This window comes from Rhinopithecus roxellana, chromosome 13, assembly GCF_007565055.1.
Source record: "Rhinopithecus roxellana isolate Shanxi Qingling chromosome 13, ASM756505v1, whole genome shotgun sequence".
Lineage (NCBI taxonomy): Eukaryota > Metazoa > Chordata > Mammalia > Primates > Cercopithecidae > Rhinopithecus > Rhinopithecus roxellana.
Genome location: NC_044561.1, coordinates 7,872,984 through 7,898,574, shown reverse-complemented (window position 1 = coordinate 7,898,574; position 25,591 = coordinate 7,872,984). Strand labels below are relative to the sequence as shown.

General features: G+C 58.2%; 1 protein-coding gene across 2 annotated transcripts in view; it reads left to right on the top strand.

Annotated features, from left to right (window-relative positions):
- WNT7B (Wnt family member 7B) overlaps positions 1 to 25,335 on the top strand; it is a 56,666-nt gene extending 31,331 nt beyond the window's left edge. Inside the window, exons 3-4 of one of the 2 annotated variants that reach the window (XM_030915763.1) lie at positions 14,355 to 14,626; positions 22,357 to 25,335. In XM_030915763.1, the coding sequence (XP_030771623.1) occupies positions 14,355 to 14,626; positions 22,357 to 22,836 (752 nt within the window). In that variant the 3' untranslated portion in view covers positions 22,837 to 25,335. The remainder of the gene's footprint in view (positions 1 to 14,354; positions 14,627 to 22,356) is intronic. The other variant, XM_030915762.1, reaches the window with a different exon arrangement.
- The last annotated feature ends 256 nt before the right edge of the window (positions 25,336 to 25,591 follow it).

Here is a 25,591-nt window from a genome sequence, read left to right as displayed (position 1 = left end):
TATGGACCAACCGAAATGTGCTGTAAGTGTAAGATACACATGGATTTTGAAGACTCAAACCCCAAAAGCAAATACGGTATCTCTTGAATGACTCTTCTACTGAGATGGTAAGATTTTGGATATATTGGCTAAATAAAATACACTATCAAAATTAAGTTCACCAGCCAGTCACAGTGGCTCACACCTGTCATCCCAGCACTTTGGGAGGCTGAGGTGGGTGGATCACTTGAGGTCAGGAGTTTGAGACCAGTATGAGCAACATGGTGAAACCCCATCTCTACTAAAAACACAAAATCAGCTGAGTGTGGTGGCGCGTGCCTGTAATCCCAGGTACTCGGGAGGCTGAGGCAGGAGAGTCACTTGAAGCTCGGAGATTTCAGTGAGCCGAGATCACGCCACCGCACTCCAGCCTGGGCAACGAGTGAAATTCCGTCTCAAAAAAAAAAAAAAAAAAAGTTCACCAAAATTATTTTCACTTTTCTTAATGTGGCTACTAGAAAATTTCAGCTGACACCTGCAGCTTGCCTGAGACTTCCATTGAGTGGTGCTGCACCCATGGGGACAGGAGGGAGTGGCCCCAGGTCATCCTGTCAGAGACAGATGGGACATTTGAACCTGGATCTGACCGTCACTCCCGGGACACTGTCCTCCAGCGTGGGGTGGGGCAGTCTGAGGGCAGAGGGTCACTGAGCAGCCGTTTTTGAAGGACAGTCAGCTTGGGGGCAGGAGGGCAGCCCCCTTTATCAGGCCTGGTTGTTCTTCAGCCTGCATTCATTGAGTGCCTGCTGTATGCCAGGCCAGGGCTTGCACCCGGGACACAATGGGTGAGCACAGGCCAATGGGGCCAGGCCGGGAGGCAATGCTTGCCGGGCCCAGTCTCATGCTGGCTGCACCTTGGTGGTCTGCAGGCCTCAGGCTGACAACCCCGGTCACTCCCACCTCCACCCTCATCCAGGGGGCCCAGCCCAAGGCAGCTCAGTGGACATTTCTGAGGCTCAGGGGCCAGGCAGCCAGGACTGTAGGGACTACTGGGGCCTTGAAGGTCAGGGTCAGAAAGACTTTCCTGGAGGCGAGGCTGCCCAAGCCCACTCCTGGCTCGGGGTGGGATGAGGCCGGGGCTGCCCCACCCCAGGAAGGCAGCTCACAGGCACCTGGGAGGATTGAGCCCAAGGGGCTGTGGCAGTGGTAGGGTTGTGGCCTTTCCTGGGGGTGGCATGGAGGCCCTGTGAGCTGGGTGGTGGCTGGTCCTCTGGTCCCAATCCTTCCACATGGCCCCTCCAAGGCCACCTGAAACTCATCCAAGTTGGGAATTTTCCATCCTCCCGGGCAGGCCCCTGACAGACAGGACAACAGTGGAGTGGGGATGGGGTCTGGCTGTGGAGAGGCCACTGCCAAGGACACAGGCCCTACCTGCCCGGGTCCCACTGTGTGACCCTGGGTGCAGCCCAGTGCCCTGGGGGCCTTGGTGCCCCACCTGCCTCAGGAGGAGCCAAGGTGGGGGCTGGGACTCTGCCAGGATTTGGGGTCTCTCCTCAGAATAAGGACATGGAGGTCCCCACAGAGCTTCCCATGTGAGTTCCATGGGCAAAGCCTCCAGAGCCCTGGGCCACTGAAGCAGGACATAGACCCCAGGGTGGGTAGGGCCCCTCCCTCAGCTTCATAGGGGCACAGCAACCTGGCCCTCAGCCATCGCTCAGCCCAACTCCTGCCACCTTTTCGAGAGGGTCATTTCTTTCACGGCTGTAGCCCCTGCCTGGGCTGGGCCCTGTCACATGACCACCTCAGGTCCTGTCATCCACACGTCACAGATGGGGAGACTGAGGCTCACAAGGAGACCGTGTGACTCACCCAAGGCCACGTGGCCCCCAAGGGCCAGAGAAGCCCGCAGGCTCTCAGGGAACCGCCACCAGGATCCAGGTGCTGAGAGGCCCTGGGGCAACCCCGGGGAGGAAAGGGTCTCTGTGCTACCTCACACAGGTGGTTGCTGGCTTTGCCAGAGCACTCCCAAGGGCAGGCCACCCTGGGCTGGATGCAGGAGGGGCCTCCTGGGCGTCCCCAGCACCTCAGGGGTGGGGAAAAGCTCCCGGAAGGCTAGGTCCTTCCCACTCGGAGCCTGCTGTCCCCACCTGGGGGGCTGCCGCTTGGCGTGTGAGGGCCTCCGCTGGGTCGGAACAAAGGCCTCAGGCGCATGGGCGCCAGCGTGTTTGGACCTGGCATGACTTTTTCCAATGATCTGTTTATGACAACGGCAGGGAAGAGCTTAGTGTGGAGACGCTGACTCAGCCCGAGCCCGGGCGGGGGCCGGGCGGGGACTGGAGAGAGACAGAGGGACAGAGAGGGACAGAGGGACCCAGAGGGAGAGGGAGAAACAGAGAGGGAAGGACAGAGACGTGTGGAGAGACATACAGCAGTACTCCTGGCACACACACACGCGCACACATAAACACATGCACACACATGCACACACGCGCACATTGCACACACGCGCACACACACATGCACACATACATGCACACACATGCAGCATCCACTCAGGCTGCACCCAGGCCAGGACCATTGGGCCTAGAGTCCAGGCCTGCTCGGAGATGGGTAATATTAATAAAAGCGGCCCACGCGCATCCGGCACTTTTATGTTCCTACCCGTCCTGAGCCCTCCACTGCCTCAACTCTCCCACGGAGGACCCCACAAGGTGTGTGCTACTATCACCTTCGTTTAAGGTGCAGAATTAGGAGCAGGGTGTGAGGCAGCCTGCCCAGCCGTCCCTGGCCAGAGCGTGCCTCGGCCCCGGGTGGTCCAGGCCAGGATTGCAGCAGGGCCAGGCAGGCCAGGGCTCTGGGCTTCTGATCCTTAAACTGCACAAGCAGGGACTGGGGCCAAGCTGTGGCCTGGAGGCCTCTCTGCCCATGCCTTGGTCCCTGCCTCCACCCCGATGTCCCCAGCCTGAGCTCTGTGTGTGTCAGGGATGCAGATCCCAGACTAGCTCAAGCGGTGACTTGTCCCCCTGTGACTGAGCCCCGGCTGGGGTCAAAGGGCAGGCTGGGGCGTGGACAGCCACAGGGGGCCATTGTGGGGCCCCACCTGGGACCTGAGCTTCTCTTCCAGTTTCTGTGCCCAACAGCCACTTCGAGCCCTGTCTAGACCAAGACCCCCAGCCTGGACACGGGCACCACACCAGCTGGGCCGGGTAACACCAGGAGCTGCGGGTGTGGCCCAGGGGTGTCTCCTCATCTCCCTTGGTCTCAATCTCTACACTGGTAAACTGGGGAGGAGGGACCGTACTCCACCGTGCAGCTCAGGGCTGTGAAAAGCCTGGGAATCAGGTGGGGTAGGGGGCAGACGGGGGCTCAGATGACCAAAGAGCTCGCCAACCAGTCGTGTCCCAGGGACCCCTCCCCAGCCCAGCCTCAGGGACCCCACCCCACCCTGCATCCCTAGTCTACCTCAGCCCCAGCAGCCCTCCCCTGACCTATTCTTCAGGAAAGTCTATCTCACAAAAGCTCCCCTGCTAAAGGGATTTTAAAGAACCCACAGCACCAGGCCTCATCCCATGGTAATGGGGAAGCTGAGGCTTGAGGAGTGAGGGCCTTAGCTAGGGTCATGGAGCCCAAACCCCAGTTCCATGGGGGGTTGGCCCCAGGAAGTAGGGGCTGGGCAATGCTGGGACATCTTCTCAGTGCCAGGCTTGAGTTCCCACCTGCCCCTCACCTCCCTCCTGCTATCCCTGGACACCTTAAACCACCTGTGGCCGAGGCAACTCCTTCTGCCTGATCCTGTCCCGCTTCCTGGTAGCAGGCCCCCACCAGCTGCCCTCACTTGCATTGGGGCCCCTTCGGCACCCTTTTTTTTTTTTTTTTTTTTGAGACAAAGGCTGGAGTGTCGCCCAGGCTGGAGTGCAGTGGCGCGATCTCAGCTCACTGCAACCTTCACCTCCCAGGTTCGAGTGATTCTCCTGGCTCAGCTTCCCAAGTGGCTGGGATTACAGGCCCCCGCCACCACACCAGACTAATTTTTGTATTTTTAGTACAGACAGGGTTTCGCCATGTTGGCCAGACTGGTCTCAAACCCCTGATCTCAGGTGATCCGCCTGCCTTGGCCTCCCAAGGTGCTGGGATTACAGGCGTGAGCCACCGTGCCTGCCCCTTCTACACTCCTTTCTCTCTAAACCGCCTCACCTGGTCCACTTGCTAATCCCGTTAGCTCTGCCCCGAGACTCTGTCCCATTAGCTGGACCCTGAGACTCTGAGCCCTGGCCACTTTTTCGCCTCCTCTGCCTAGTGGGTCATCAGCATTTCTTACCCAAACCCTTGCACAGGCCTCCCAGTGGGTGGGGTGGATGGTCCCTTTCAATGTAAGTCAAAGTGACACCTTCCAGGGCCTTCCATCTTTTCAGAACAAAGTCCAAAGTCTTCTCCGAGGGCCACATGGTACAGCCCCCAAGGGCCGTCCCCCACTTCATCCTCACTGATCTCTGCTGGGACAAACCGCTCATGCTCAGCTCATTCTCACCTCGGGGTCTTAGCATTGCCGTTCCCTCTGCCTGGAGCACTGTTCCCTGCACCTCTGCGTTCCTCACCTCTCCCATCCTTTGGGACCCACCTTCAGCATCCCTTCCTGAGAGGAGCCCTCACTGGCCACCCTGCACCCCTCCAGCCACTCTGCCCTGCCAGCTCCTCTGTGGCTCTGATCCCTGGTCTCTGGCTGCACTGTCTGTGAGCCGCTCCCAGCCTGTCTGCCCCCCGGGTTCGGTGTGTTGGTGCTGCCCTGCTGTGTGCTAGGCCTTGCACTTGACTTTGGGCAAGTACTTGATGGATGGGTGGCTGAGAGCCTCACCCCTGGGATTCTGGGAGGTCCAGCCAGGAGGGAGGCTGTCCTTGGTGCCAGGGACACACAGGTGGCAACAACGTGAGTGTTACAGGCGGTGTCGCACGTGTGTAGAGTGTCAGAGGCTGGCACAGGCGAGCGTGGTGTCCAGGTCAGTGAGGTGCAAGGCAGACTTTGCAGGTTTCCCTGTCCTGGTGGGTGGGGAGTGGGCTGAGCACGAACTCTGGGGTCCCCATCAGATCCCAGCTCAGTGTCTCGCTTGCTGTGTCACCTTGGGCCAGTCGCCTGCCTCTCCTGAGCCCAGTGTCCTAATTGTGAGGTGGGGGAATCTTAGTTCATACCCATGAGGCCTCAGGGAGGGTTTAAATTGAGTAGGACATGGGTCTGAAGCCCTCTGAAAGCCACCCAGTGTCCTGTGTGTCCATCACAGCTTCACTGAGATCCAATTCACACACTTTACAATTCATCCATTTAACGTGTACAAGCCCATGGTTTTTAGTATATCCTGAGTTGTGTAGCTGTCCCTGCAGTTGATTTTAGAACGTTTTCATCACCCCAGAAAGAAACCCTGTGGCTTAATCAGTCCCAGTCCTCTTGCCCCTGGCAATACTAAGGTGCTGTCTGTGTCTCCAATTCCACCTCCTCTGGGCATCTAATTGAAATGGAATCACACTCTATGTGGCCTTTGGTGTCTGGCTTCTTTCACTTAGCACGATGTTTTGGGGTTTTTGAGGTGGGGGTTGAGATAGCGTCTCACTTTGTTGCCCAGGCTGGAGTGCAGTGGTGTGAACATGGCTCACTGCAGCCTTGACCTCCTGGGCACAAGTGGCCCTCCTACCTCAGCCTCTTGAGGAGCTGGGACCACAGGCACGTGCACCACCACACCTGGCTATGTGTGTGTGTGTGTGTGTGTGTGTGTATTTTTTTTTTCTTTTTTTTTTTTTTTGAGATGGAGTCTCGCTCTGTCGCCCAGGCTAGAGTGCAGTGGCCGGATCTCAGCTCACTGCAAGCTCCGCCACCCAGGTTTACTGCCATTCTGCTGCCTCAGCCTCCCGAGTAGCTGGGACTACAGGCGCCTGCCACCACGCCCGGCTAGTTTTTTTTTTTTTTTTTTTTCTCGTATTTTTTGGTAGAGACGGGGTTTCACTGTGTTAGCCAGGATGGTCTCGATCTCCTGACCTCGTGATCCGCCCGTCTCGGCCTCCCAAAGTGCTGGGATTACAGGCTTGAGCCACCGCGCCTGGCCCTTTTTTTTCTTTTTGTAGAGACAGGGTTTTGCCATGTTGCCCGGACTGGTCTCAAATTTCTGGGCTTAAGGGATCCGCCCGTCTCGGCTTCCCAAAGCGTCGGGACTATAGGTGTGAGCAACCGTGCCCAGCTGATACGTTCGAGTTTTATCCACACTGGAGCATGTAGCAATACTTCATTCCTTTTTAAGGCTGAGTGATATTCTGTCACATGGATAGGACACATTTGCCTTATCCTTTTGTCCATGGATGGACACCTGGGCTGTTTCTACTTTGGGCTGTTAGAAATAAGGCTACCGTGAGTACTTCTGCACAAGTTTATAAGTGGGTGCCTGTTTCATTTCTATGAAGTGTATGCATAGGAGTGGCGATGCTGGGTCTCATGGTAACCCTACATTTAAGTTTTTGAGGAGCTGCCCAACTTTGCCACAGCGGCCACAGCGTCTCACACTGCCACCCGCACACCGGAGTTCCCATTTCTCCACATCCTCGCCAGCACTTGTTATTGTCAGTCTTTTTTACCTTTTATTCCTAGTGCGTGTGAAGTGGCATCTCATTGTGGGTTGGATCTGCGTTTCCTTGACAGCTAATGATGCTGAGAAGCTTTTTATCTGCTTATTGGATGTTTTTATACCTTCTTTGGACAAATGTCTGTTCAGGTCCTTGGCCTATTATTTTTTAGCTTTTATTTTTTGATTGGAAATTAACACATAATATTACACATATTTATGGGGTCCATGTGATATGTGGATATATGTACGCAATGTGTAACAATCAAGTCAGGGTATTAAGATTTCCTTCCTTTAGAATATTTATCATTTCTGTGTGTTGGGAACATTTCCAGTTCTCTCTTCTAGCTGTTCTGAAATACACAATATATTGTTGTTAACTCTAGTCACCCCACTGTGCTGTCAGGCACTACACCTCCCTCCTTCCACCTGTGTGTATTTGTACCTCTGGTTTTTGTTTTTTTTTTCAAGATGGATTCTTGCTTTGTTGCCCAGGCTGGAGTGCAGTGGTTGGACCTTGGCTCACTGCAACCTCCACCTCCCAGGTTCAAGCAATTCTCCTGCCTCAGCCTCCCGAGTAGCTGAGATTACAGGCTCCCACCACCACGCCTGGCTAATTTTTGTATTTTTAGTAGAGACGGGGTTTCGCCATGTTGGTCAGGCTGGTCTTGAACTCCTGACCTCAGGTAATCTACCCGCCTCAGCCTCCCAACATGCGGGAATTACAGGTGTGAGCCACCACGCCCGGCCATCTTTGTACCTCTTAACCCACCTCTCTTCATGCTCTGACACCCTCCCCAGCCATTGGCATCATGTCATTCCATTCCCTACCTCAATAACATCAACTTTTTTAGCTCCTCCATGTGAGCGAGAACACGCGATATTGGTCTCTCTGTGCCTGGCTTCTTTCACTTAACACGATGACCCGCATGCCACTGCAGCAATGACAGGGTTTCATTCTTTTTTATGGCTGAGTAATATTCCATTGTGTATCGACACCACCTTTTCTTTACCCATTTATCCGTTGGTCTTTGTCCTTTTTAATCGAGTTGTTAACCATTTTATTATTGAGTTGTAGAAAATGTCTTTTTTTTTTTTAGACGGATTCTTACTCTATTGCCCAGACCAGAGTGCAATGGTGCGGTCTCGGCTCACTGCAACCTCTACCTCCCAGGTTCAAGCGATTCTCCTGCCTCAACCTCCCAAGTAGCTGGGATTACAGGTGCCTGCCACCATGCCTGACTAATTTTGTATTTTTAGTAGAGATGGGGTTTCACCATTTTGGCCAGGCTGGACTCAAACTCCTGACCTCAGGTGATCCGCCCACTTCAGCCTCCCAAAGTGCTGCTGGGATTACAGGCGTGAGCCACCATGCCCGCCCCAAAACGTCATTTTTTAAAAAGAGGGACAAGCACAGGTTGTCAGGGAGGAGGAGAATTGAACCGTGTGGGCCGGAAGCACAGATCCATGAGCACAGGTTCACACGGCCACTCCCGGGCACTGCCTCCAAGGATCAGCCCAGGTGTACGCCCAGGGACACGTGCAGAGGCACACACCTGCTGCCCAGGGATGCCCAAATGTATGTCTGCCCACGAAGCTCCCAAATGTGTCGTACGTCACACCTGTAGGCATGAAGCTTAGGCCAGCCTGCCCCCAGGAACGTGTGTACCCTTCTTGGCCGGGTTGGAGCAGTTCTCTCATCTTGCAGGTAGGGAGGCAGGGACACAGAAAGTCCCTTCACTGGTCTGAGGTCGCTCAGCTGGCAAATTTCAGGGTCTAGACTTGAAGGCAGGGCATCAGACTCTGAGCCTCCCCCTTGCTTCCGAAGACTCCGGGGCCATGTGTGGCCCCCAGACCTTTGCCTTCATCTCATTCACTTGAGAACCTCAGATTCTGGATCCCCCATTTCCTGAGCTGCTGTGTGACCTTGGGGAGCGTGCTGCCCATCTCTGGGCCTCAGGCTCCTTGCTGGGATGGAGGAGCCGCACTGGATGGTCCCAAGGGCCTTCTCAGCACTGAGGCTGCAGACTCCTGGCTCTCCTCCTAAGAGGGCACCAAGCACCTCTCCGATCTCCGCCTCCATGCAGTTAATCAGGTCACTAGGAGCTCAGCCACGGCTTGCTAGTAAAAGCGCCCTGGCCCCTGTGGATGCTAGGAAGTGGCAGGGAGCATGAGTGGATGGTGAGGAGTGGCAGCTGTGGCTGGGAGGGTGGACTCAGCCCTCAGCTCTGCCCTGAGGAGGGGAGTGGGAAGCCTTGTCCTGCCCAAGCCCCAGCTTTGTTCAGGAGACACGTCTGTTCTTTCTAGAAGCTACTCACAAAGATCTGCCAGGGTCCGCAGCGTCCTCCTCATGGTCAGAGTGAGATGACTGTGGATGAGGGCCCAGCTCTGCCCTGGCACACCCCCTTTCCCTGGACAACAGGGTCTGGCTGGCACCGCAGGGGCAGGGCAGGGGGCTGTGTCTCCTCCCTCTGAGCCTGTCCTGGGCCCAGCCAGGGGGTCCAGTGAGGGCTCGAGTTCAAATAACTTATGGAAAAGAGAGCAGAGCTGAATGGCCCTTGTGTAGACAGAACATTCCTGCCCCAGCAGCCTCCGTTTACCCACATGCCTCTGAGGACTCTGCTGCTCTGATACTCTGGATTTGAGGGGATTGCTGGGCAGGGCTGAGGGGGCTGGCCCTGGGGAGGAGGCTGTTTCCAGCCCAGTCTGCATGGCGCACAGAGAGACACCTGGGCCTGCCCTGGAGTCCTTTGCTGCATCTGGTCCACCCCCAGTCGGCCCTGGGCTGCCCACCATCTTGGTGATGTGGGTACCATGCCCTCTCGTCCTGTTTGCTCTCAGAGCTGGCAGCTAGGGCTGTGCAGCAAGGTGAGGACTTTGAGTTCCATGTGGCAAATGGGAATGCAGGCTCAGAGAGGGTTGGTGACTTGCCGAGGCACCAGAGATAGATTGCACTGGAAACAGTGAATCCTGCAGCGGGCCTGGAACCTTCGGGACCATTACTCAGAAACCCGCCCAGTGCTCTTGAGGGCTGTGGGATGAGGGGTGGCCAGAATATAGCCTGCTCTGGCATTTTCTAGGGATACTGCTGGCTGCTGCTGCTGGCTCTAGAGTTTGAGGGTACAGACCTGTGCTTGGGTAAGCTGTGGGTCTTCAGAGAGGCCCCTAGGCCTCCCGAGACCCAAGTGTATCAGCAGGACAGCTGCCGGCCCCAAACACAGCATCCATGCTGCCCGCATCCAGCTTCCCCATCACCACACACATCTAGGGCAGCTGCTGAGCTCAGATGGCTGTGGTCACTGCCATGGGTCTATTGCAAATCACTTCCTGCTTTGAAGCCTCAGTTTTCCCATCTGTGAAATGGGTCTGATCAGAACGGGGCTGTCTTGGAGACAAGGTGGTGTCGGGGAGGTGACCAGCCCAGACCTGCTCATGCATGGGATTTGGGAAACAGCAGTGGGTAGGGGGGGTACACAAAAGAATCTGATGTGGATCCTGCCCACCACCCCTGCAGCCTGAGGGGCACCTAGTGAGAGCCCAGAGGAGGGCGTGCTCACCACAGTGGGAATTTGGGGAGCAGGGAGCAGCCCTCCCTGAGAGCCTGAGTAGTGCATGGATATGTGGGAGAGTGGGCAGGTATTCCAGGAAGAGAGGGGGCTGCTGTCCCCAGGGCAGGCGGCAGGAAGCCAGCAGGTCCTTTATTCTGGAGTAGTTACTGTGCGCCGGAGGTGGCTGCCCAACCTGCAGGTGGGCCACACTGGGCTGCAGACAGCGGTGGGTGAGGACCGGTGGGATCAGGCCTCTGGGGCCTTGGGGGCCAGGCCAAGCCACTGGGAGTCATCTCAGAGGCCTTGGGGGCACTAACAGCTGCTGAGCAAGGCACATGGGTCCAGTCTGTCTGCGCCCGCTGCAGAGGACCGGCTTCTAAGTCTAAGCGCTAGCTTGCTGTCAGCCTGGAGGAAGCATGGTGTGTGCACGGACTGGCAAGGTGCCCCAGTCACGGCCCCAGGAGTGACTTGGGGAGGGACACAGGGGAAGCCTGCAGCCCTTCTGCCCTTCTCACTACACACCCAGGCACGCCATGACAAAGCCCTTGGAGTGGGCATCTAGGTCTGTAACATCGGGTAACGGGCCCTCCCCCGTGGGCTGCTGCGAGAATTTAACCGGACAACACAGGCAACGTGCCAGGTGCACGGGAGCCCGCAGTCCACGGCAGTGACTCTTGCTGGACCTAATGTCATTCTTATTGATTCTCCCAAAACTACGACTCTCTGCAGCTCACCTCCTGCTTGTCTCCATGGGAGACCAGAGAGTTTGGCTCATTGAAAGCAAATAAAAAAGGAATTAGCGGGAGCGGCAGGCGATGAGTAACTGGTGAGTAACTGAGTCTAAGCCTGGGGCGGGCATAGCCGGGTGAGAGCAGGCGCTTGCGGGAGGCTGGAAAGGAGGCTTGTAGGAAGCGTCCTCCAAGTGTGCAAACTCAACGGTGGACCTGCCAGCCTACTCAGGGACTTCAGGACAGTGGTATCCCCTGGCCGGCTCTGCAGCCTTCCCATGGGGTAGGAAGAGGAGGATCACAGGCTGTTGTTCCAGGACCTCTGAGGGGACATCCACATCTGTCCTCAAGCTCCACCGGCCAGGCCCACACAATCGTTTGGGGTTCCTAGACCCCCTCCATTGGGTGACATGTGCCCACTCCGAAGCCAGCTCAGCCTCCCTAGAGCTTGCCACCCAGAGCCTGACTGCAGCTGCCCCTGCCCCCCAGGTCCACCGACTGTTCACAGGCAGCATCTCCCTGGGGGCTGCACAGCCCACATTTGCCGTCTCCTGCTGCCCCAGGTCACCTTAGACTCAGACAGGCCAAGGTGGGGGCAGAAGAGCTTCCAGCACCCCCGACCCTAGGCGCTTTGCTCCTCCGTCAGCCTTCCTGGTCTTTGAATTCATTCCCTGGGTTTGAATCTTGCTCCAGCCACTCTCTGTGCCTCTGCTTCCTCCTCTGTAAACTGGGAATCATGGCTGGATGCACCTCATCCTAATGTCCAGGTGAAATGGGAGCGCATGTGAGGGTCAGGTGCACAGCCGGTGCACGGGGAGAGCCCTGAGGGTGGGCTACACTGGTGCCGGTGTCAACCGGCCTCTGAATGTTCCAGAATCCACACCTGTATGGCCAGGCAAGCGCCCTGACATCCAGCCCTCCCTAGCAGCTGGCCCTGGCACCTGGACAGAAAGTGCCACCTGCTTGCAAGACATTCTCCCCCTCCTCTATGGCCACTCATGACCTCACCAAACCCTTCCACAGCTCAGCATCTTTGTCTCTGTGTGACCATGCTGGGAGTACGTGCCTACCACAGCCACACATACACATCACACACACACACACACACACACACACACACACACATGTGAATCCATGCTCCTTGTTAAGACTGTACCTACTTAAAATGTAACCTCCTCCAGGAAGCCTTCCTTGACTCCACCCCACAGAGGCAGGTCAGTGAATCCTTTGAGGTGCCATGACCCTTCTGTGGCCCTTCTCGACCCTTTCCTGGGATCCCCCCTCTTGGTTTATTGCCCCCTACCCCTACCCCCATGAGATTTCCGAGGCTTTCTTGCCAGCAGGCCCTGCTGTGCTTGGGTAATGCAGACAGAACGGGGCGTTTAATACCCCACTTCACACATCATGCAAGGGCTTCCCTTCGGGTCATCTCGACCTAATTCAGACTCGGGGAGGTGAATTCCTATATCTTCCTGGCCCTGGCCCAGGCAGAGAGTGGGTAGTGTGGGTGGGCAGCGGCCAGAGGAGGAGAGGCTGGCAGGATGAGGCCCTTCGAAGGCAGGGGCCGTGCTGCCTGCAGCTCAGAGGAGGCCGATCATTGCAGTCTCGAATCTTGCTGGGGAGGGAGGGATGCTGGACACCACCCTCCCCTTAGTTCTTCTCAGGAAGGAAGTTCCTAGGAAGCCGTGGCTCCCTCCATGACAGCAGACAGATAGCCCACCAAGGTCTTCTGAGGCTGGTGGGCCCCGCCTCAGTCCTCACCCTGATGGAAGATACCCTAGGGAAGAGGGACCCCACCTGGCTGAGCCCCCAGCTGGCTGCGGGTAACGAAGTGGCCCCAGAGCACACACACAGCACCTAGCACAAGGCTGGGCATGCCGTTGGTGCTCAATGGTTGTTCATAGAACAGAACTGACTTGACTCTGTCTCAATCTGTGGGCTGTCACCTCAGCCCCAATAACAGGCACAGCAGTGGGCAACTGAGGGCTGTGCGGGTGCTCGCGGGTGCTGGGCAGGGGACTGTGCCATGCCAGCAGTGTGAGTCTCCAGCTGCCCTCTCCTGGGCTGAGCACCTGCCCTGTTCTGCCTGTTGCTGAGATGGGCAGGGAGGTTCCCGCTCACTGGAGTTTGGCTCTTGGTCCTCCAGCTGGCATGGTTGAGCCTGCTCGGTGTCCACATGGGCCAGGTGCTGGGGACATAGAAATGACACAGACCCAGGCAGGGGCAGATTGAGAGGGACCCAAGAGTCCAGGGTCGGGATGGAAGGATGCACAGGGCCTGGCCTGGGGCTGGGGAAAACAAAGAGGAAATGAGACCTGAACCTGCCCATCTCAGGGGCCTTCGGACCCATATGGAAGTCCTCACCTGTAAGACTTACCAGGGAGAGGGTGTCCGGATCTGGGTCAGATTTGGAACTGAGGGGTCAGGTACCAAGTGCTCCCTTCTGTCTGGGGGTCTGGGAAGGCTGCCTGGACGGGGAGGCCTCAGACCTGGGCCTTGGATGGTCCTTGGGATTTGGGTATGAAGCAGGAGGGAATTCCACGAAAAAGACCACATAATCCCCAGGGGATGTGGGCAGCGCCTGGAAGGACTGAGTCATTGTTCTGGGCAGAGGATGGGGAGAGAGGGCTGGGGCAGCCAGCGGGCATTGACCTGGGACCCTCCCTTCCCAGCTCAGCCGTGGGCTTGGCTCTACCAGCAGAGGGAATCAGCGAAGGTGCCAGCGAGGGCTCTGGCCAGACAGCCCTTGGAGTGAACCAGCTGGTGGCTGGGGGAGGAGGGAGGCAGGGAGGACTGTTGCCCAAGTCCAGGCAGTTCTGGGGCCCCTGGGTCAGGCAGGGGTATTAGGAGGAGGTGAGGAAAAGGAGCCCAGGATCTGGAGATGGACTGAAGGTGGGTGGACCAAGAGGGAGATGGCAACAAAGGGCTTCTGAGCTGGTTGACTTCTACCTGGGTTCCCGGCTTGGGGTGGGGGTGAGCCCCCCCCATGCTCCCCGTGGCCCCAGCTTCCATTGGCCATGCATAGCTGGTCCCCACGGGGTCAGTGCAAATGCCCGTTCATGAGGAGGGGCTCCTGGGAGGCTGGCAGAGGGGAGGGGCAGAGGCAGGGATACCCATCCCCTCCATGGGTCCCCACCGCTCACTCTCAGGGCTGGAGAAACTGGGCCTCTCCCGCCCAGTCTTGGGAACAGGGAGAGAAGCTGTTGGCAGTGCTGCATGCTGGAGGGCGGGTCGCAGGGTGCACTGGGGCCTGCTGTATACCAGGCACTCACAGGGTGCCCTGGGGCCTGCTGTATTCCAGGCACGGCCCTCACCATAGCCCTGAGAGGTGGCTCCCATCAGCCCTGCTTTGGTGAGTCAGAGGCTCAGAGGGGCAAGCAATGAGCCCAGGGTCACACAACCAGCCAACAGCAGGTGGATGGAGGCCTGGCACTTCATCCCCTGAGCCCACCTGGCCCAGAGCCTGGGGCCTCACCTTGTGCACCTGTCTGTCCCTGCAGGGAGCCGTGAGGCTGCCTTCACGTATGCCATCACCGCGGCTGGCGTAGCGCACGCCGTCACTGCCGCCTGCAGCCAAGGCAACCTGAGCAACTGCGGCTGTGACCGCGAGAAGCAGGGCTACTACAACCAGGCCGAGGGCTGGAAGTGGGGTGGCTGCTCAGCCGACGTGCGTTACGGCATCGACTTCTCCCGGCGCTTCGTGGACGCTCGGGAGATCAAGAAGAACGCGCGGCGCCTCATGAACCTGCACAACAATGAGGCCGGCAGGAAGGTAGGGTGCGGGTGCGGCTGGTGGGGGCATTAGCTGGGACTGGTATGTCACCCGCTGACCTCTCGGAGCCTCAGGCTCCTCTTCTAGCAGAAGCAGTTGAGTCACCGTAGGTGTGCAGCAGGTGGGGCCGTCTGGGTCCTCCCTGTGCATGGCTCTGAGCCTCCTAATACCTGGAAGAGGCTGTCCCCATCCAGAGACGTGAGAGCCGAGGCTCTGAGTGCTGATGCGATGCTCACAGCCCCCAGCTAAGACGGGGACCTCATTTCCATGCAGGGTGTGAGTTGGGCTTGGCTGGGGACCTGGTGAGGGGAGGTCCCAGACCACAGCCCCTGTCCCTGCCCTTGGCATTCCTGGTCCCAGAGGTCACATCAGCACACCAGGAAAGACTTCCTGACAGAGGCAGCCTTTTTACTCAGCAAGGAAGGGAGGCCCCCGGGAAGCAGGAGCAGCCTGAGGAAGGTGGAAGCTGTGAGCCGGGGTCTGCTGGGGAGCAGGCTGCGCCTGCACGGGGCGGGGCGGAGTGTGGTGGGTGGCAATGGAGGAAATTCAGGCAGGGACACACTGGGGAAGAAGTCAGAGCAAGCCGGGCTCCGCCCGCTGGAGATGAGGGCCCCAGATACTGGGCTGGGAGGAGCAGCCGCACGGCGGCAAGATGGCCTGAGATAGGGTGGCCAGCCAAGTGGAACACCCAGCCGGCTCTGGCTCCGAGGCCTGGGGACTGCACCCAGGGCAGCAGAGCCTAGGGGGCTCCTCAGGTGTGGGACAGACTTGCCATTCCAGGCAAAGAGGAGTTGAAGAATCCCTCGAGCCCAGGGACTATAGCTGAGGCCACTGGTCACTCACTGCCCTTTTCTGTGCCAGGTGCTAGGCTGGGCACAGGGCAGAGAGGAATCAGACAAGGCCCTGGCTATGGGAACTGCGTCCACAAGAGGGGTGCAGGGGTCACACCCAGGATGGTGAGGCCCTGGTTGCGTAGGAGAGTATCAGAGTGAAGGCTTGATGGACACAGGACTTGGGAAGCAAGTAGGGCCTGGCACAAGAAGTAGGGCCTGCTCAAGAAGAGATCTTAAACACCAGGCCAAGGATTTGACTTTCTCTTGTAGATGTGGAGGTTATCATGCAGATGGTTATTAAGTTATTGTTAGATGGATGGATGGGTGGATGGATTAATGGCAGGGTGGATGGGTGAATGGATAGGTGGGTGGATGGATGAGTGGATTGAGGGGTGAATGGATGGATGAATGGATGGATGGGTAGATGGGTGGATTGATTGATGGATGGGTGGATAGATGGGTGGATGGATGGATGGATGGATGGATGGATGATGGATGGATGGATGAGTGGATGGATGGGTGAGTAGATGGATGACTGGATGCATGGATGGATGAAAGGATGGATGGGTGGATGTATGAGTGGATGAATGGGTGGGTGGATGTATGAGTGGATGGATGGATGGAAGGATGGATGGATGGATGGGTGGGTGGATGGATGAGTGGATACATGAATGGATGGAAGTATGGATGAATGAGGGGATGGATGGATGGAAGGATGGGTGGGTGTGTGGAAGGATGGATGGAAGGATGAGTGGGTGAGTGGAAGGATGGATGGAAGTATTGGTGGGTGGGCGGATGGATAGATGAGTGGATGGGAGGATAGATGGATGGGTAGACAGATGGGTGGATGAGTGGGTAGATGGTTGAGTGGATGTGTGGATGGGATGCATGGGCGGATGGAAGGATGGATGGATGAAAGGATGGATCGGTGGGTGGATGGTTGGGTGGATGGATGGGTGGATGGATGAATGGATGGATGAGTGGATGGATGAGTAGATGGATGGATGGATGGATGGAAGGATGGGTAGATAAATGGATGGATGGATGGGGATGGATGGATGGGGATGGATGGATGGATGGATGGATGGATGGATGGATGGATGGATGGATGGAAAGATGGGTGGAAGGATGGGTGGATGGGTAGGTGGATGGATGGGTGGATGAATGGATGGATGGATGGGGATGGATGGATGGATGGATGGATGGATGGATGGATGGATGGAAAGATGGGTGGAAGGATGGGTGGATGGGTAGGTGGATGGATGGGTGGATGAATGGATGGATGGATGGGGATGGATGGATGGAAGGATGGGTGGGTGGATGGGTGGATGGATGGGAAGACAGATGGATGGGTGGATAGATGGATGGATGAAGGAATCAGTGACACAGCCTTTGCCTCCAAGGAACTCACAGGCAGCATGTGAACACTAGTGTCCAGGTACAGGCAGATCACAGTCCATGCCATAAATGGAGGTTCACGAACCTTGAGAGGCCAGAGGAAAGTGTGGGTCACTTACCTGGACTCCCTGGGGGAGTCCCTGGAGGAGGAGAAGTAGGAGGAGAAGGCGAGGCTGAGCCCTCATGGGAACCACCACCACCCTTCAGCCTCTGCAGCTTCTTAGGTTCTGAGCAGAGTGTTTCTCACACCCCTGGGGAAGAAGCTCTCACTGTCCCCATTTTAAAGATAAGGAGAATGAGGCCCAGAGTGAGCAGCAGACCTGGCTGAGTGGCTCGAGTCCCTGCTCGTGGGGAAGTGTACACAGCAGAGAAGTGGGGAAGGATGCTCCAGGCAGAGGGAATAGCACAGGGAAAGGCATGGGGGACCCAGGTCGTGGTATGCAGTGTGGCGAGACCAGGGCGGGGATGGCCGGGTAGGGTGTTGTTGGTCTCTGGGCTACAGGTGTCATTGCAGGGCCCTGGGGCAGTGACACTGATCAACTCAAGGGCCAGAGTTGTGTTTGATTTAGCTCTAGGGTGCCTTGTGAACCCCAGGGCTGACTTGGTATGGGACTTGGAGGTGTCTGGTGACTCACAAGTGATGGAAAGGCAGAAGGGAAATGGAGGCAGGTAGGACTGGCCTCTGGGAAGACAGGAGGTGGGAAAACACGAAGGCTGGTGACGGTCCCCACAGGTGGGCAGGGGACAAAGAGGACAGCCACAGGAAAGGGCTCTGACAATGCCACCAGTGGCCAACTCTCCTACCAGCCTTGTCTCGGGTGGTCGGTGAGGCCCTGGTTGACCCATGCATCTGCGGAGCCTTGGCCTTCTTATCTGCACAGCAGGTGCAATGCACTTTGTCCCCCCGACTCCTCACTGCCCCTCCAACAGCCCCCACCCTCTGCACCTGTGGGGCACAAGTGTGGCCTGAGCCCTTGGAAAAGGCCAAGGGTGGTGGTGTCACGGTGACCCTCAGGACAGGGTCCTTTTTAAAGAGCATGGTGCTCATCACAGCGGTGGGGGGTGAGTGTAGGATGGGGCTTCTGGAAGTTTCCATAAGCACTGAATCCAGCCCTTCCTGGGTTGATGCTGGGACCCTGGCCCCATCACAGAGTACCAGGCCCACCTCTGCCCCCCGACTTCCTCAGGACCCCGCTGTGCAGTGAGGTGGCTGGAGAGCAGCTGACTTGCCGCCACAGACAAGTGGTGCAGGTGGGGCCTTATGGCGAAGGACATCAGTTCTCTCTCAGCGCTGGGGCCCCAAGTCCAAAATCGAGGTGCTGCTTGGCAGGGCTGCACTCCCTCTAGGCACCAGGGGAGGATGCTTCCTGGCTCTCCCAGCATTCCTCAGCTCCCAGTGTTCCTCTGCTGTGGCCACCTCCCTCCAGCCCCTGCCTCTGTCTTCACCAGGTCTCCTCTGAGCCTGAGTCTTCTTCTCCTCCATCTCTTGTTTGTTTGTTTGTTTGTTTGTTTGTTTGTTTGTTTTGAGATGGAGTCTTGCTTTGTTGCCGAGGCTGAAATGCAGTGGCCTGATCTCTGCTCACTGCAACCTCTGCCTTCCAGGTTCAAGCAATCCTCCTGCCTCAGCTTCCCGAGTAGCTGGGATTGCAGGTGTGTGCCACTGTGCCCAGCTAATTTTTGTATTTTTAGTAGAGATGGGGCTTCACCATGTTGGCCAGGCTGGTCTTGAATCTCCTGACCTCAGGTGATCCGCCCCCCTTGGCCTCCCAAGGTGCCTGGATTACAGGCGTGAACCACTGCGCCTGGCCTCTCCATCTCTTGTATGGACCCTCTCATTGGATTTAGGGACCACTTGGACAATCCAGGGTGACCTCCTCTCCATCCTTTCCTTAATCACATCTGTAAAGACCTTACTTCCAAATAAAGTCGCTTGCCAAGGCTCTGAGCAGACGTGAATTTGGGGGGTTACTATGCCATTCCCCAAGCTGGCATGTGGCCCAGGCTGGTGTCCCTGGTGGGCAAGAGTGAGATGGGCAGAGTCTGAAGGCCCGCCCCCACCCTGCCCCCACTTCTACCAGACCAAGGCCCTGGCTGCCCTTCCCCAAGCTCCCTGGTGGGCTGGAGTGGCCTTTAATGGGCTGCCACAGGCTGCCTGTGCAGAAAGCTCTCAGAGCAGCCCCTGAGGTTTTGGAGACCTGAGTGCCCAGTGCCCGGCGCCAGCTCTGCCCCTGGTGCATGGTCCCCACTGCTGTGTGGGGCAGGTCAGCAGGGCAGGCAGAGGCCACACCCCCAAGACCAACCCAGTGAAGGCAGGAGATTGTCCATCTGCAGAGGCCTGGGGGCTGGTGTCAGGACAGCCTAGGGCACCTCTCTTGGTGACATGAGGTTAGAAGCCATCGCTGTGGAGTGCCACTAGCTCCTGGAACTAGGGGCTGGGAACCCCATTAGCTGGCCATGTCCCACGTCTTGGCACAGCTCTTCCCTGACTGAGGGTCCACAGCGTCCTGCTGGGCGGGCATACCACTCACACCATCCTAATGGGAGCGCCGGATCCTGGGACAGGCACACCCTCCACACTCTCTCCTCGGCCAGCGGCTCATGACATAACTTCACTTGAGGCCACACTCAATCCACTCTGTGGGCTCGTGGTCAGAGGGTGAAGCAGACATGGGCTGTGTCCCTGAGGGGCTCACAGGTCAGGGCCACACTTAGGGGCAGGGACCAGCAGGCATGGGAGGTGCTGTGGAAGAGGGTGTGAGGCACCTCGTTCCACAGCCCCAGGCCATGGCCAGGATCCGGGGTGCGATGCCTTTCGTCGGCCCCAGTGGCTGGAATATCGGACGCCAGGCTCCTGGGCTGGTCAGCCTCCCCCTAGAAGGACTTTAGTCCAGCAACCCCATGACTCCCCTGCCTGGCTATACCTGAGGACTGCTTCCAGGCTACACCCTTATTCGGGAAAGAACATTGAATCGGCCCTTTCCTGGAGCCCCTTCAGTCCACCACCCCACCGCCCACCCAGGCCCCCAGGGTCTAGGAGGAACCAAGGCCTGGAGGAGCAGCCCCTGCTGCAGCCTGCAGCTCCTCTGAGCAAGATGAGCGCACTCTGCGCCCTGCCAGGTGGTCTGCTGGGGCAGGGGGCAGGTCTTAGCGCTGGCGCCACCGTTGCTGTGGCTCAAATGGCCAGGGCACTGCTGAAGGAAATGGCACATTCTTGAACCCTGTGATCACTTCCTGGGAGAGGCTCTGACCCAAGGGATCCAGCCAAGCGAGGATGTGGCCCCTCGCTCTGCAAACAGCGGCCGATTAGGCTTTATCTGGGGATGGTCACCGGCCCGGCCCTGCAGGGGCCGATTGTCCCCAGGCGGGCAGTAGCATGTGACTGGGCTCCCTGGCCTTGATGAAGACTGGGAGACAGGGATAGGTGAGGGAGGAGGGGGAGAGATGCAGAGCACAGTACCAGGGGCAGCCATCCTGGGCCACAGCGGGAGCACTAGAGGGCAGCTTGAGCCTGGACCACGTGGCCTGCACACCCTCTAGTCTGGACAGGCCTGCCAGATCTCTGGCCATCCAGGCCCATCTGAGGAGGGTGAACAGCCAGGGGTGGGGTGAACTTCTCCCTGCTGGGAACTCTGAGAGGGGCCACCATCAGGGGAGCTCCTGGGGTGGCACCTGGCCTGGGGAGCATCCGGGCAGGCCGTGTGGCCAGGGCCAGCAATGCTTCCAGGCTTGAGGGGCAGGTTAGTGGAGGGAGGGGCTTTTCCAGGAGGGGACAGATCCCAGCAGAGATGAACAGGGAGCTGGGGTGATGGACAGGAGTCAGGAGGAGGTCCCAATATACTCTGTGGGGGTTGCCCAGACACCCAGTCCAGGCTCTGGCCCATGACCTTGGCCCAGACGCCCCTCAGCCCAGCCTCTGAGCCCTGCAATTCCCCAAAGTTACCCCACCCTCTTCTCAGGACTCCTGGACTCCTCCCACCCTCAGCCATCCTGGGAGGGGCATCAGCCTCCCTCTCCCACCTCTCCCCAGTCTCTCCAGTCTCCCCAGTCTCTCCAGTCTCTCCAGTCTTTGCCCAAGGGCATCACTGATGCAGAGCAGAGGACATCCCAGCTCCAGGCTGCCAGCCTAGGGCCCACCCAGCACCCACCTACTGAGCCTTTGGGCCCAGTCTTTTCCTTCATGCTCGGTGATCTCCAGACCTTTGCTCATGTTGAACCCCTCCTGGAATGCTGTCCTCTTTTCTAATGAGCTCCGACACATCCATCAATAACCACATCTCCTCCAGGAAGCCCCTACCTCAAGCACCCTGACTCCAGCACGATTAGACTCTCCTGGGTTCCTGCAGCACCTTCGCTGTGTCCCATGCTGAACTGCGAGCCCCAGAGGACCTCATGCAGCCAGGCCAGGGAAGCTGCTCGGGGCAGTAGCCATCTCTGTGGAGCTGTTTCTCTCCCTCTTTTTCTTGTACTCATTCATTCATTCATTTCCTGGGGGACTTCTCCACTGGGCTAGAGCTGGGGGCCAATAGCAGGTGCCCCATGACCATGAGTTCTGGCCCGAGGGACAGAGGGTGGCCAAGCCCCGGCAGGGCTGGGCTGCCGAGTGAGGCCAGCAGAGCTCTGACAGCTGACAAATGGCCCCTCTGCAGCCGCGGGGCACCAGCTAATAATTCCCCATCTTCAATCAGGCCCGGCTGGCAGGGCCCTTTCGATCCGGGTAAATGAGTACCTGGGGTCAGGGCTGGCTCTGGGAATCAGCCTTCTGGGGCCATGGAGGGAGGCCCAAGGAAAACACCGCACCCGTGGAGGGCCCTTGTGGAGCTGAGGAGGAAGAACAACAGCAGAGGCGGGTGCAGAAGCGGGGAGCTCCACGTGCGGGCCAGGGCTGTCGGCTTCTCAGCACGCCCGGGCCTCACTGACCCGTGTACTCGCCTCTCCTGCTCACCCCCCGGCCTTGGGCAAACGTGCACCGAGGGCCACCAGCACTTCAGGCTTCCATGAAACAGCCATTTGTTAAGCACCAACTGCATGCCAGACCCTACGCCAAGCCCGAGGGTGGGGAGCAGGAGAGATGGCAGGGTGGGGTAATGAGCATTTATTAAGTACCTGCTGTTGCTGGGCCAACCCCACCTGTGACCTGCAGCAGGTCCCACAGCCCCAAGCCTCAGTTTCCTCGCCAGTGCATGACCAGGACATATCATCTCCTTGAAGGACTGTAAGAGTCTAACAAAATACCTTCGATAAATATACAGCAGGGTCTGCCAAGTCCCAAATATTCTCACTGCACCCTTACACCCTCCTATGCAGTGGAGACCAATTGTTAGCAGCTCCATGTAATGGGAGAGGAGGCTGAGGCTCAGAGAGGGAGAGACACTTACCTGTGGTCACACAGCTGCAAGTGAAGGAGCGGGCTCCAGGGTTGGGCTGGAGGCAGGAGTAGGGGAACTTGGAGGGGCCCAGCTTGGGCCGTGCCGTGCCGAGCAGCTTTCCTGTCGCCCTCAGGTTCTGGAGGACCGGATGCAGCTGGAGTGCAAGTGTCACGGTGTGTCTGGCTCCTGCACCACCAAGACCTGCTGGACCACGCTGCCCAAGTTCCGAGAGGTGGGCCACCTGCTGAAGGAGAAGTACAACGCGGCCGTGCAGGTGGAGGTGGTGCGGGCCAGCCGCCTGCGGCAGCCCACCTTCCTGCGCATCAAACAGCTGCGCAGCTATCAGAAGCCCATGGAGACGGACCTAGTGTACATCGAGAAGTCGCCCAACTACTGCGAGGAGGACGCGGCCACGGGAAGCGTGGGCACTCAGGGCCGCCTCTGCAACCGCACGTCGCCCGGTGCGGACGGCTGTGACACCATGTGCTGCGGCCGAGGCTACAACACCCACCAGTACACCAAGGTGTGGCAGTGCAACTGCAAATTCCACTGGTGCTGCTTCGTCAAGTGCAACACCTGCAGCGAGCGCACCGAGGTCTTCACCTGCAAGTGAGGCCGGGCCCGGAGGCGGCCGCGGGCACCCCAGACACCCAGCGGCATTTTGCACATCCATCCTCGCCTGCCCTGCCTTGGTGCTGCCAGCGGCAGGCAGAGGCGGGTGCAGAAGCGGGGAGCTCCACGTGCAGGAGGACACCGGCCGGGGCCCACGCCCTCTACCCACCTCCCTGAGGATCCTTCCTGCCACCTCCTCCCATCACCTCCTGCGGCAGAACAGCCCCCGTGACCCACCGAGAGAGCAAGGCCAGGGGCCTTGTGCTCCCTGACGCGGCCCAGCAAGTTCCCTTTCTTCTCTCTGGGAAAATGAACCTCCAGGACACACGTGTATCCCAGAGAGCAGTGATGATGAGACTGAGCGTCCCCTGCCCCACCTGGCAACATGGACACAGAAAAGCTACGCTGGCTGGCCCCTCAAGACTGATTCCCAGGCCGGGTCTGCCGATGAGTCCTGGGGCGGTGGGGACAGATGTTGACACAAATTATTTATGTTTTCTTAGTATCAGAAGAGGATTCTCAGCACTAATGCGTAGCCAGTCATAACTCTGTACTTTGTGTCAGCCCATCCTCTCAACACCCTTTCTGTTTCCTTTCCCAGCCCCACCTGACTGGCCCTCTGCCCCTGCAGAGCGGAGGCAGCCTGGGGTTGATGGGGACCACGCAGTGCCTGCGGGTTCTAGAAGTAAGCTGGGCAGGGGCTCGTCGGACCACACAGCCCTGACCAGGCCTTGGAGGAGAGCCATGGACAGGCTCCTCCAGGCCACCTTTCCTTCTTTTGAAAATCCTATCAATGGCTGGGCATGGTGGCTCATGACTGTAATCCCAGCACTTTGGGAGACCGAGGCGGGTGGATCACCTGATGTCAGGAGTTTGAGACCAGCCTGGCCAACATGGTGAAACTCTGTCTCTACTAAAAATACAAAAATTTGCTGGGCATGGTGGCGCACACCTGTAATCCCAGCTACTTGGGAGGCTGAGGCAGGACAATTGCTTGAACCCGGGAGGTAGAGCTTGCGGTGAGCTGAGATTGCGCCACTGCACTCCAGCCCGGGTGACAGAGCGAGACTCTGTCTCAAAAACAAAACAAAAAAAAAAAAAAATGAAAAAAGAAAAGAATATCGAGCAAATCAAAACGTCACCATGTCAGGTTCCAGGAGTGTGTCCTTCCTTCCGTCATCCTGTCACCCTCCCGGCCTGGCACCTCCAGTTTACAGAGCCCCCCTTCCCCCTGGAGCCAGCCTGATCCCTGGGACTGTGCTGCTGCGGGGTGGGCAGGCAGGTGGCGAGTGGCCAGGGATGTTTGCCCCATTTGACACATGGGGACTCTGAGGCCCAGAGTGGCACAAGGACCTGCCAGAGACCCTGCAGCTGTGAGTGGAGGCTTACACCCTTCTCCTGCCCAGCCTGGGGCTCTGGACCCAGGAGAACACATCAGGATGCCCAGGGTGGCAAGAGGTGGCTCCCATGCCTTGAGAAACTCGGCTGCTCCCTCCCCGCCATGACAGCCTCACTGGGGCCTGCACTGCCCTTGGTGCCTTTGAGGGTTTGTCTGGCCCTGTCCTAGTCCTTTCACCTTGACCCCAATGCTGAGAAAATCTGGATCCAGAGCTGGACATGTCCTTTCTGGACGCTCCCACCCCTGTCTCTGAGGAGCCTGAGTGACAGAGGGAGGAACTCGTCTGAGGCCAGAGAGGATGGTCTGCAGCTGGCTCCTGGTGCACCCTCCACTGCCCATGGCCTGGCCCCCATTTAGGGTATGTTCTCTTGGAAGCCTGTGGGAATGTGTTCTTGAGCAGCCGACAAGCCAAGAGCCTGGGCCCAGCCTGGGGCAAGTGAGTCCCTCCTGGGCTCTGACCCTGTGGTCCAGCCAATGTGCCCCTAACCATGCCTGGATGCTGTGAGTCTCTGGACCACCATGAATACCCCACCCTCAGCCTGGCCCCATCCCCTCACCTTCCCCAGGTCCCAGAACACCCCTGAGTCCATAGGCCCGGCAGCCTCTGCAAGGAACCTGGTTAACTTATGATGTTATATAGCGTCGAAATGTCTATAGTGTCTTTAAATTATTGTGCCCTACACTGGGTACTGGAGTGGGGGATGGCTGCGGCCCCCATCCCCCATCCCCCATCCCTATACCCCATCCCTATTTCTCATCCCTATTCCCCATCCCCATCCCCCATCCCATCCCCATCCCCCATCCCAGCCCCCATCTCCCGAACCAGGCTCCTCCTTCTGCTTGAACAGACCCTCGGGGCCCCTGATGCCACCAAGCCACTCGCATTGTCCCTTGGCTGCTGGGCACCCCACTGAGCCCCTGCCCACCCCGAAGTCTGTTAGCAACAGGCCCTTTGCCTGGGTGAGATGGGGGTCAGGGTGGCCCAGATGGGGGTGATGGCGACCAAGGTGCTGCGTCCCGCCCTTCTGACAGCAGCGTCCCCACCCTTCTGACGGCAGCCTCCCCTGGAGGGGAGCGCTCAGCCCAATAAAAGCTGGAATCAGAAAAGTGAGTGTGTGTGGAGTCCCCATACGATACGCCTGCAGCTGCGGCCCCACCAGTGGGACACATGCTCTGCCCACCGAGGACAAGCCCCCGAGGCCCTCATGTGCCCCCAGCTATCTGGCTTCCCTGTGCCTTCTGTGGGCCGTCCTTCCCATCCTCACACCAGAGAACCTTGCCCAGAGCCCACCCTGGAGCTCGAGTCATGCCTACCTGCCTCCAGGCACCTTTGGGCTGGCCCCACCCAGCCAGGGGC